The following is a 10,574-nucleotide window of genomic DNA, read 5'->3' as shown; positions in this document are numbered from 1 at the left end:
GGATTTTGTATGTCGTCGAAGGCCGTCACAAAATAAGCCATAAGTATAGAATTCTTACTAGGATCCTTTAAGAGGACCCGATTTCCCTAAGGCTCACTCAGGTAATGCACGTCAAGAAAATAAATAAGAAGACAAGAAATAGAAGCAAATCGCCAAAAGCTGCAAACTATTGTATTAAAAAGTTCCCAAAGGGAGAGGATTGCAAATGCTAAAGGGTAAAGAGTGGTTAAAAAAATCCCATATGGTGATATTACTTAAACCACTAAGGGCATGATGACAAAATTCAAAGAAGAACTATTGGCCATCTTCCCGAGGTCACCCTTCTTCTAGGATGATCTTTTGTTAAATGATTTCCTTAATAGTAATCTCATTTCCCCTAACATGGGCCTTTTTGGGAGATGATCCATCCTATTTTTCCACGAGTTGTCCACCCCAAACCACTTTGAGTAAGTCCATTTGACTTAAATCCAAATTAAAATAGAGGAAGGCTACTTGTTCATTGGCTCGGTCATTGTACTTGTATAAAGTACCCATCTGCTCATCCTTGTAGGTACACAAATCATCCTCCAGTTTCTTCTTGGAGGGGAGGGTGACTTCAAGAGACTTATTTAGGTTGTTCTCCAATAGGGAAAGCCTTTTGGCTTCTTCATCTGATTTCTTAAGGGCTTATTTGAGTTTATCCTCTGAGCGCTTTTGCCTATCTCACTCCTTAGTCAAATTTTTTACTAACTTATGATCTTGAGTTAGTGTTTTCTTTGTGGAAGTCAAATTAACTTGCGAGTCTCCCACAAATCTATTTGTCTGTGCCCGAGCCTTAAAAAGCACTCACTCCAGCAGCAGGTCCATCCGCATGTGGTTCTCCATCATATTTGACAATTTATGAGTTCTCGACCGACTTATAGCTTGACAGTGTTGGGAAAGTCTTCATGGAAGGGGAGTCGGGCCAATCATATTTCAATGCATCAAACACATCGTTCCAGAATGAGGGTAAAAAGTTCTTTGGACGAGTCTGTCCAAATTGGAAACCCCGCATTTTTCTCACCCTCCTCATCATCTTCAAGATTGACAATGACCTTGTCCTTCTGATTGAGGTCCTAAGAAGAACTCCCGCCAGGCCCATCTAGCTTCATGACTTTGAGGGGACATGACTTTTAGGTACCTGATTTTGATGTAGTCGTTCTCGAGGAGTTTGGAGAAGGCCCATATGACTTATCATTGTTGCCTATATATGTGGACCATGTTGTCAAACATGTGTGGGACAAGGAGATAAAATTTATCTGTAATTAGTCTTTAAAACAAATTTTTTATGATGTTATGACTTTCTGATGATAATTTATTTTTCTGCAGTACATTGATGCTTTAAAATACATCAACCAGGGTTAGAAGATTGTGATGTTGCACCAACCTGATAAGTAGTTGTTTCGCGATGTGATGCATCTATCTAGGCTGCAAGATTTATGTATGACCATTTATTCTACTATTAACCATGGTATGATGTCAGGGTTCCTTGATATATAACACTTTGAGACGTCATATCTTCATCTTTCACATGGTGAGATGTCCATGACACTAGGCGATGTGTCATGCTTGCTGCATCTTCCAGTAAGGGGAAGATTATTAGGCCACTCAAAGATTACCATAAATGATGCATTGGAGATTATAATAGATTATTTGGGAGCTGACCTAGGTGATTCTTTGAAGAAGATATATGATACCCGAGGGTATCATGCTATATTTGGAAATCTGGAGAGGTTGTATGCACACCTACTGATTGCGATAGAGGAGGTCGATGGTGATGATGAATATGTTATGGAGCATATACCATATGCATTGAGGGCATACATGTTGTACATGGTTGACACGTCCATATTTTAGGATAAAAGTGCATATTGCGTGGATGTGGTTTACTTAGATACTTTGTTGACTTGGAGTGGATTTACGAGTATAATTAGGGGCACTTGTTTGGTCCACCTGTATTCCAAGCTAGTTGAAGGTTATTTTTGGAAGACCAAACATATGATAGTTAGCTGCTGTTGACGATAATATATTTACATCATTTATTATTTATGTACCATCTTCATAACATTTGTGCTATAACATTACTAATAATTCATCAGTACTATTTTCAAACACGGATCCTCCAACACATCCCACGCATCTCCGACTGGTCATATATTGACGACTACACTGAGGATATGTCACGTATTTGTGAATTTGTCCTGCTTAGAGGGAATCATTCGATAGAGACCTTTAAAGTATGTCTTGAACGTACTATACACGATGATATATGCTTCCAGCCAAACGACCTTCACCATCAAATGTGTCCCTTGAACGACCTACTCTACATGGTTGGCATGCATGTCATGTCTGATGTATCCGTATCTACCAGAATGAGTCACACACCAGTCTAGGTATATGCAGTTTGTTTCAAGGGACCCCTCCAAATATGTTCCTCCTACTATGGTCGATAAAGATGTAGATGCCATGTATGATGATTTCGTTAATCATTTGGTATTGGCTAAAGCAAGAAGTATTGTAGCTCCTAGCAAATGGAGTTATGCATACGGCTATGTACATTGGTATTTTAGAGTGTCACATTCTTATATGACACCATATATTAAGGGAGAGCCACCTAGACTAGCTCATATTATAGAAGAAGCGGCCTAGGTCATATATTGTTGTTGATGTGTTGCATGTTTGTCGTCGTATTATGGATCTTGCATGTTTGTCACCTATTTTATCACATATGTGTTTTCCTAAAAAAAATCAAAATTTATTAAGTATAGAGTGAATACGGAAGTGTATACTCGTATTTGTTACAAAGATGCATATCTTAACTAAACTATGTCAAAATGAAGATGTCTTAGTTAAGAATAAATGAAATGCATATATGATAAACACAAAAATGCATCTCTAAAATAATTTCTGACAAAAATAAATAGCTGACTCATTTAAGTTTTGAACTACTTTAGAATGGATACATCTAGGGGTGGACAAAATTTCACCAACCGACCCTACCCACCCAGCCCATGCAAACCGAATGCATTTCGGTCGGGTTAAATTCGAATTTCGGGTCCAGCGGGTGATTCAGTCGGTTTTTACTGGATAGTGGCGGTTCGGTTCGGATCTCTGAATTGACTCCACAGAAAACCGAAACCGACCGGTTTTCATTCCTATAGTTAGAGATGTGACAGGTACAGTTTCATTTATTTGCTAATTTGCTAATTTGACAGGTACAGTTTCATTTTGCTAATTTGCATAGGATTCATACGCACAACCATCTACTTTTTCGTGAGATTCATACGCACAAAGAGCAACGTTACTCCGCTAGGGTTCATCATTCTCTCAGGTAATCGGTTGATTCTAGGGTTCATCCTTTCAATTTCCAGTTCGTGGTTTCATCGTTTAAGAACTAACTCTTTTTACCTTCCAATTTTTCGGTTGATGCTAGTTCGTGGTTTCATCGTTTAACGAAGAACCGTCGCCGTCCATTATTCAACCACAAATCACCACCGATGTAAGTTACTCCTTATCTTTCTTTCTCTCTTTCCCTCTCTTTCTCTCTGACTATGGTTGAAATGTTAAGTTTGGTTGAACTATTTCTGATGGGTTTGACTTTGTTTTGTTTTAACTCCGATTCTAAAACTGCTTCTTCAGATTGATTTTGTGAAGGTGTTGTCGGTAAATATTGTTCCTACTCAGCTTGCCGACAACTTCCGGAATAAGAAGCCTGAGGTTTTACTCTTGGCCGTTATAAACTTCATGTTATCTATAGCTACTAATAACTAGCTGTTCAAATAAAAAGTGATTTTTAAAAAGTGATTTTTAAAGCTATAACTACTGCTATGAAGAATCATTAGTTACTGCTATGAAGAAATAATCATTTTCAGTTTTTGTTTAAATCTCTTTGCGTTTTCTTGCTTGATCTGATCACACACCACGTGTATGATATTTTGTCCCTATGAGAGATTCCAGTTTTTTTAATTCTTGTACATGGTTACCAACATGAGTTGGTCCCAGTTGAAGGGACATGGATCCTTTAAGCAAGAGGTTAGGGTTTGAATCACGATACTTGTTAATAGAATATATTGTATTAGGAGAGGTCTCCATTTTACTCGATAAAATCTCGAGGGATCCGGCTTTGCAATTGCACGAGAGGATATTTTGGTTTGAGGTCTAATTTTTGAAGAAATTTGTATTTTTGGTGATGGTAAAAGATATTGGTATTCAAAAGAGTGAATGATAATGGTATATATTGTGCAGTTGATCCTTATGGTGGTCCTCCAAATCAGTGGCAACATAATTCTCACCCTCCTTCAGATCATGTAGCCTCAATGAAGCCACCACAACCTCCTGCTCCAATTCCATCACGACCGCCTTCTCATGTTGCTCCGCCACTGCCTCCTCTCATGAGCAGCAGTGGTGGTACCGGCTCAAACTATTCAGGCGGCGAACTACTTCCACCTCCTTCTCCAGGCCTTGCATTTAGCACTGCGAAGAGTACGTTTACATACGAGGAGTTGGCGCGCGCAACGGATGGCTTCTCTGATGCTAACCTCCTTGGACAAGGTGGATTTGGATATGTTCATAGAGGTATTCTCCCTAATGGTAAAGAGGTTGCTGTTAAGCAGCTGAAAGCTGGAAGTGGACAAGGAGAACGTGAATTTCAAGCTGAAGTAGAGATTATTAGCCGTGTTCATCATAAACATCTTGTTTCTCTTGTTGGATACTGCAGCACCGGGTTTCAGAGGCTACTTGTTTATGAGTTTGTTCCCAACAATACATTGGAATTTCATTTACATGGTATTTTTTTTTGTCATTCTTTTGTGTAGCACAATGCTTATGCCAGAAGTGTTCTTAATTCTTATGATTATTTTTTAACGGCAGGAAATGGACGACCAACGATGGATTGGCCAACAAGATTGCGAATTGCTTTAGGATCTGCAAAAGGACTTGCTTATCTTCATGAAGATTGTATGCTCTGTACTTGACTGTAATTTTTTCAGCAAAGCTAGTTTTTGTCAAACTCAATGTTTATTGTAATTATCTGTTTGTGTAGGTCATCCTAAGATCATTCATCGTGATATTAAAGCTGCTAACATCCTTCTCGATTTTAAGTTTGAAGCAAAGGTATGCTCTTTAATATATCTTCCTTGCAGCAGTGGTGATGCTCCATTTAAAATGCCCTAAGAAGTTCTGTGCAATAATTGTTTAATATGAAGTGTGGATTTTAGTTATAATTTAGTGTCAAATTTCTATTAACAGGTTGCTGATTTTGGTCTTGCAAAGATTGCTTCCGATCTCAACACTCATGTTTCTACTCGAGTGATGGGGACTTTTGGGTAAGAACTAATTTATTCCCTTCCTCTCAAAATTTGGATATTGCAAGAAATGTATTTTCTAATCTGCTATTGTTTATGGTAGATTGAATTAATGCATTAAAGGGCATGAAATGTGCTATATGGTGGTTTAGAACTGCGTTAACCAATCAAATTGTTGTTGAAATTAGTTGTTAAATTTGTGTCAAAATATCAGTTCTGATATGCTAAACTCATGAATTATCAATTACTGCTTTCTTACAGGTATCTGGCTCCAGAATATGCAGCAAGTGGAAAACTTACAGACAAATCAGATGTTTTCTCTTATGGAGTCATGCTCCTTGAGCTATTAACTGGACGTCGACCGGTTGATAAAAATCTGACTTACATGGATGATAGTTTGGTGGAATGGGTAAGTGTCATGTTACCATCCTCCTCTTTTCTTGAGGGCTAAATATAATTTGCAACTGAAAATTCAGTCATTTATAATATATTATGAAATAAAGAGTTTTCTGTGTAATATTTCTTTTATTGGAAGAGAACAAGATGACATAGAGTGGCCCTTAACTTTATTCATCTTTCATTGTCATCACAGGCTAGGCCTTTGCTCATGCGTGCTTTAGAAGAAAATAATTTAGATTCTCTGATTGATCCAAGACTTCAGAATGAATTTGACCCTAGTGAGATGACGCGTATGGTAGCATGTGCTGCAGCTTGCACACGCCACTCAGCAAAGCGTCGACCAAGGATGAGCCAGGTAAAGTGAATAATTTGTTCTATCATTTATTACTGCACTCCATTCCTTTTGAACTGTCTTTTTAAGAAGAAAAACTATCATTCGTTGTGCTGCTACTGTAAAATCAAACCTAGGTCTTACTTTCCATTCTGAGTTCCTTGTATATGTAAGCATCTTTTTGGGTCTAATAATGGAACAAACCGTAGGTTGTCCGTGCCTTAGAAGGAGACGTGTCACTAGCAGATCTTAATGAAGGAGTAAGACCTGGACACAGCAGTGTCTACAGTTCTCACGAAAGGTGGATTCAGAGCTACGATTCAAATTTTTTTGTTTTGCAGGCATATCAAGAGGAGACTGAATAGCTCAAGCTTCTTGCTGAATGGAAGAGAAAGAAAGGTGGATTCAGAGCTACCATGTTTGTTTTTGGTGAGTACAAGACCATTGTTCTCAAAGTTTACCTACTGAAAAGAGGTTTCTATCAGTGGTAGCAAACCCTGTTAACCTTGTTTCTGTTATAGGAAACTTGGTGGCGGCTCAAGTTGCGACAGAAATCGGTTGGAGCGAGTTTGCGATTTCAATGTTTTCACTAGGAATGGTACATTATTTGCAGGCCAGGACTGTTCAAGAAAACTATAAAAAGGTTAAACATTACATGGTGGATCTACTCATTCCCTTTAACATTCCTTGGTCTAGCTTGTGCTGAATATGCTCATGAAGTGAAAACAAGCATGGCCTCTGGTTTAATGCTGCTGATATGTATTGTGTCTGTTTTGGTTTTTGTTTTTCTCATGCTAACTAATGTTGAATATGATAATGCTGAAGTTCTATCTAATTACACAGAAAGCTGCAATAAAGAAGATGGACATGAAAGCATCAAAAGAATTTTTTGCCGAGCTTAAGGTGTTAACGCGTGTTCATCACTTGAACTTGGTAATAGCTTATGAAAAGAATTTGATTTGATTTTATCTTTTGTTATAGAAATTGTTATGCACTAGCTCTTATATATACGATTGTTGATTGATGATCATCTATAGGTAAGGTTGATTGGATATTGCATTGAAGGTTGATTGGATATTGCATTGCCGGAATGGACTTGTCTCTTACAATATTGAAAAATGCACACACTGCTAGAGAACTAAAATCCACTTGTGTTGGGTTTATTTTGGAATGAGCTCAATTATTTTTAAAACCGAATAAACCGCATTATGAAACCGAACCGAACAAAACCGAAACCGAAAATAACCGAATTGCAAACCGGTCGGTTTTGGTTATGTTTTTTCCAACCGATGGTTAGGTCGGATTGGGAATTTGGGCCCGAAAACCGATCCAACCCAACCGATGTCCACCCCTAGATACATCCATAAATACAATTCCGAATTCGTAAGGACATCCATAAGATCCTATTTATAGGTGGGAAAAGTAACCACTATCTAGAAAAAGCATGTCCGGCCCAAAAGTCCATATATATTTTAAAAATATATTGTAGTACCTCCAATAAACACAAATCTCCCTCTATTATTCATAACAACTACAAATACATGTCGGTCATAAAATTAATATTATTGTAGTTTATATTAAAGTATCACACTTTCATGTGTTCCCATATTTTTCCATAACTTATTCTCTATTATTGTGTCACCGGCAACACCTTGATCTTTTGTCTAAAGTCAAATTGCCAACCTAAACAGTTTCTTACTCTAAAATTTTCCTCACAAACCTGTCGCTATAAAACCGAACAACTCCTTAAACCATTCTCAAACAAAATAATCAAAAGATGGGTCTTCTTCACTGTCCTTTTTGTTGCTACACACAAAACCATCATCAACAACCAGATTCTCACTCTCACTCTCACTCTCATGATCACATTCATTCAGAACCATCATCAACCTCTTCTTCCCTTTCTTCACAACCAAGTCTTCCTTCTGTTCCTTCTCTTACCTCACAACTCTCTCAACAATCTCATCACAAACTTCTAACAACCATCAATGGTCACTCTTCCCCTATCTTCTCCCTCACTCTCAACTCCAAGTTTCTCTACAGCGGCTCTTCCAATAGTGAAATAAGAAGATGTTCCAATGACCCTTTTGCCCTTCAAACCTCATCAAACACTACAAACAATTTGGTTGCAATCAGTAACAGATCAAAATCAACCATCAAGTCTATGGTTATTCTCAATGATATGTTGTTCAGTGCTCACCAAGATCACAAAATCAGAGTTTGGAAAATGGAAACAGCAAAAGGTGATGATCATGATAGTAAGCAAGATCAGAAGCTATTCAAATGCATAGCAACACTTCCTACTTTCAACGACCGTTTTTCAAAGCTATTTTTTTCCAAAAACTACATCGAAGCTCGAAGACATAAGAAGTCAACATGGGTAAATCATATCGACTCAGTTTCTTCACTAACTGTTTCGAAAGACGGGTATTTTCTTTATTCTGCTTCGTGGGATAGAACATTCAAGATTTGGAGAGTTTCTGATTTCAAGTGTTTAGAGTCTGTGAAAAACGCGCATGAAGATGCTATCAATGCAATTGTTGTTTCTTCTGACGGGGTTGTTTACACAGGATCAGCTGATAAAAAGATCAAAATTTGGAAGAAAAATGAAACTAAAAAGCATTTTTTGATTGGAACATTGGAGAAACATAGATCATCTGTGAACGCTTTAGCTCTTAACAAAAACGGGTCAATTTTGTACTCAGGTGCTTGTGATAGATCAATTTTAGTTTGGGAAAAACGCGGTTGTTCCGGTATGAGTCAAGATCATGGTAATGAAACAATGGTGTTGGTTGGTGCTCTTAGAGGGCATAGTAAGGCAATACTGTGTTTGGTTGTGGTGGATGAATTGGTGTGTAGCGGATCAGCTGATAATAGTGTTAGGATATGGAGAAGAGGGACTGGTGAAAAGGATTATGCATGTTTGGGTGTGTTGCAGGGTCATAGGAAACCTGTCAAGTGTTTGGCTATGGAAGTTGATTCCAAAAGTGATAAAAATGGTGATGATTGTAGTTCTTATCTTGTTTACAGTGGTAGTCTTGATTGTGACATCAAAGTTTGGCAAATACGAATTCCCTTGGTTGTTTAGTTTTGGTGTTCTTCTCTCACAGTGTTGGGTTTGAGTTTTTGATTGGTTTTCCAGTTGTTGGATTTTCCAAATCTGTTATCTGTGTTTACAGATTCTTTGATATTGAACTCCATGTTTGTTTGAAACTGATTATACAACTTCTTGTTGTTTTGTTAGTTAAGGAATTCGTTACCGTGTTGGCGATCAAATTCATTCACCATTCTTAAAAGCTTTTGTTTCGTAAATCATATTTTTTTGTTTCAATTTGGTTTCAGTTCATAAGGGGATTTGTTGAATTGTGCACGAGATAAGTGAATGTAAGTGAATGTGTATCCTTGAGATTTGCTTTACATTTTTAATTTACATATCCTTGAAATTGAATTTATGTTGTATTTAGGGGTGGAAATAAGTTTAGTAGAGTTAAACTTTGCTATGTCTAAATCTGTCATGCTAAAAATTTTTAAATTTAAATTTGATTATATCATTTAGGGTCACCGGGGACATACATATTACCGATCTGATATCGAAAATGTATACTCTCCTACGATATTCAGAAAATCAAAGAGTTGTCAAACTCGAGTATCGTTTACCCTTATTTGAAAGCAAATGGAAGATACAGTTCACCAACTTTGAACTTAAGACAAATGGAGATTTAAAGGTTACGTGGAGTACTTCTCAATGTTATGCATCAAAAGATCGGATAGAAATGGATATGAAGATTGCAAGATCCGTCGAATATATTATCAATATATTGCAACGTCCTCAACTATCTATTTATAACAATATGTAATGTTAAATTTAAGTTAACGATTATCTATATAATATTAAAAGTTTTAACTTAATGCCAAATTATTGTAGTTTCTAGAGCTTTCTCATATTGTCTTTGTTTTTGTTTTAAAATATCAATATCATTTTTGAATATGTATCTCCAAAATATATCAAATACACTTTCGGATATGCATCTTTCAATGTACATCTTACTTAATCCAGTCTATTCTCATCCTTAATTGCATTATCCTTTTACATTGTTGATTTTTTTCACTTAGTCAAGGTTTTATATTCTCAATTTTGTGTACAATTTCTTTTAATTTTATCTATTTATGATGATTAAAAAAATGAAGATATGAAGAATTAAATTGGTTACAATTTAGAGTTGCAATGACATAGGTCTTAGATATTTCTAGCCAGAATATTGTTATTTGGATAAAAATAATAAAAAATAATTAATATATATAAAACTGTAACTGTACCTTAGTCAAGTCCGAAAATCTCTATTCTGCTTTTGAGATTAAAAAAGAGACAAAATTATATGACGAATGAACATTGGTACCTTTTCTGTGTGAGTGAGACATCAAATTTCAAGTTGACTAAAAGGACACGTTATAATGATATCATATTACATGCATTCAATATTCCTACATTCATTTACTTAATATATTTTCGATCGGTAGATAAG

The 10,574-nt window shown here is 36.6% G+C and overlaps 3 protein-coding genes and 1 long non-coding RNA gene across 4 annotated transcripts; all 4 read left to right on the top strand.

Moving 5' to 3' along the window:
- The first annotated feature begins 3,313 nt into the window (after window positions 1-3,313).
- LOC127119419 (uncharacterized) lies at window positions 3,314-3,704 on the top strand. Its single transcript, XR_007802805.1, has 3 exons — window positions 3,314-3,349; window positions 3,452-3,517; window positions 3,658-3,704. It is a non-coding gene; the product is annotated as an uncharacterized LOC127119419 (long non-coding RNA).
- A 560-nt stretch (window positions 3,705-4,264) lies between these two features.
- Window positions 4,265-6,224, top strand: LOC127119418 (proline-rich receptor-like protein kinase PERK1). Its single transcript, XM_051049652.1, has 6 exons — window positions 4,265-4,803; window positions 4,888-4,974; window positions 5,060-5,130; window positions 5,266-5,342; window positions 5,583-5,730; window positions 5,914-6,224. The coding sequence occupies exons 1-6, from the start codon at window positions 4,335-4,337 to the stop codon at window positions 6,082-6,084; spliced, it is 1,023 nt and encodes a 340-aa protein (XP_050905609.1). The 5' UTR covers window positions 4,265-4,334; the 3' UTR covers window positions 6,085-6,224.
- Window positions 6,225-6,372: 148 nt separating this feature from the next.
- On the top strand, window positions 6,373-7,410 carry LOC127119417 (chitin elicitor receptor kinase 1-like). The gene is made up of 4 exons (XM_051049651.1): window positions 6,373-6,480; window positions 6,573-6,694; window positions 6,895-6,984; window positions 7,089-7,410. Exons 1-4 carry the CDS (start codon window positions 6,468-6,470, stop codon window positions 7,119-7,121), a joined length of 258 nt encoding a protein of 85 aa, XP_050905608.1. The 5' UTR covers window positions 6,373-6,467; the 3' UTR covers window positions 7,122-7,410.
- Window positions 7,411-7,670: 260 nt separating this feature from the next.
- LOC127119415 (protein JINGUBANG) lies at window positions 7,671-9,294 on the top strand. Its single transcript, XM_051049649.1, has one exon. It carries the CDS (start codon window positions 7,829-7,831, stop codon window positions 9,137-9,139), a length of 1,311 nt encoding a protein of 436 aa, XP_050905606.1. The 5' UTR covers window positions 7,671-7,828; the 3' UTR covers window positions 9,140-9,294.
- The last annotated feature ends 1,280 nt before the right edge of the window (window positions 9,295-10,574 follow it).

Source organism: Lathyrus oleraceus, chromosome 2, assembly GCF_024323335.1.
Source record: "Lathyrus oleraceus cultivar Zhongwan6 chromosome 2, CAAS_Psat_ZW6_1.0, whole genome shotgun sequence".
Lineage (NCBI taxonomy): Eukaryota > Viridiplantae > Streptophyta > Magnoliopsida > Fabales > Fabaceae > Lathyrus > Lathyrus oleraceus.
Note: the sequence above shows the minus strand (reverse complement) of the source record. Positions and strands in the feature narration are given on the sequence as shown.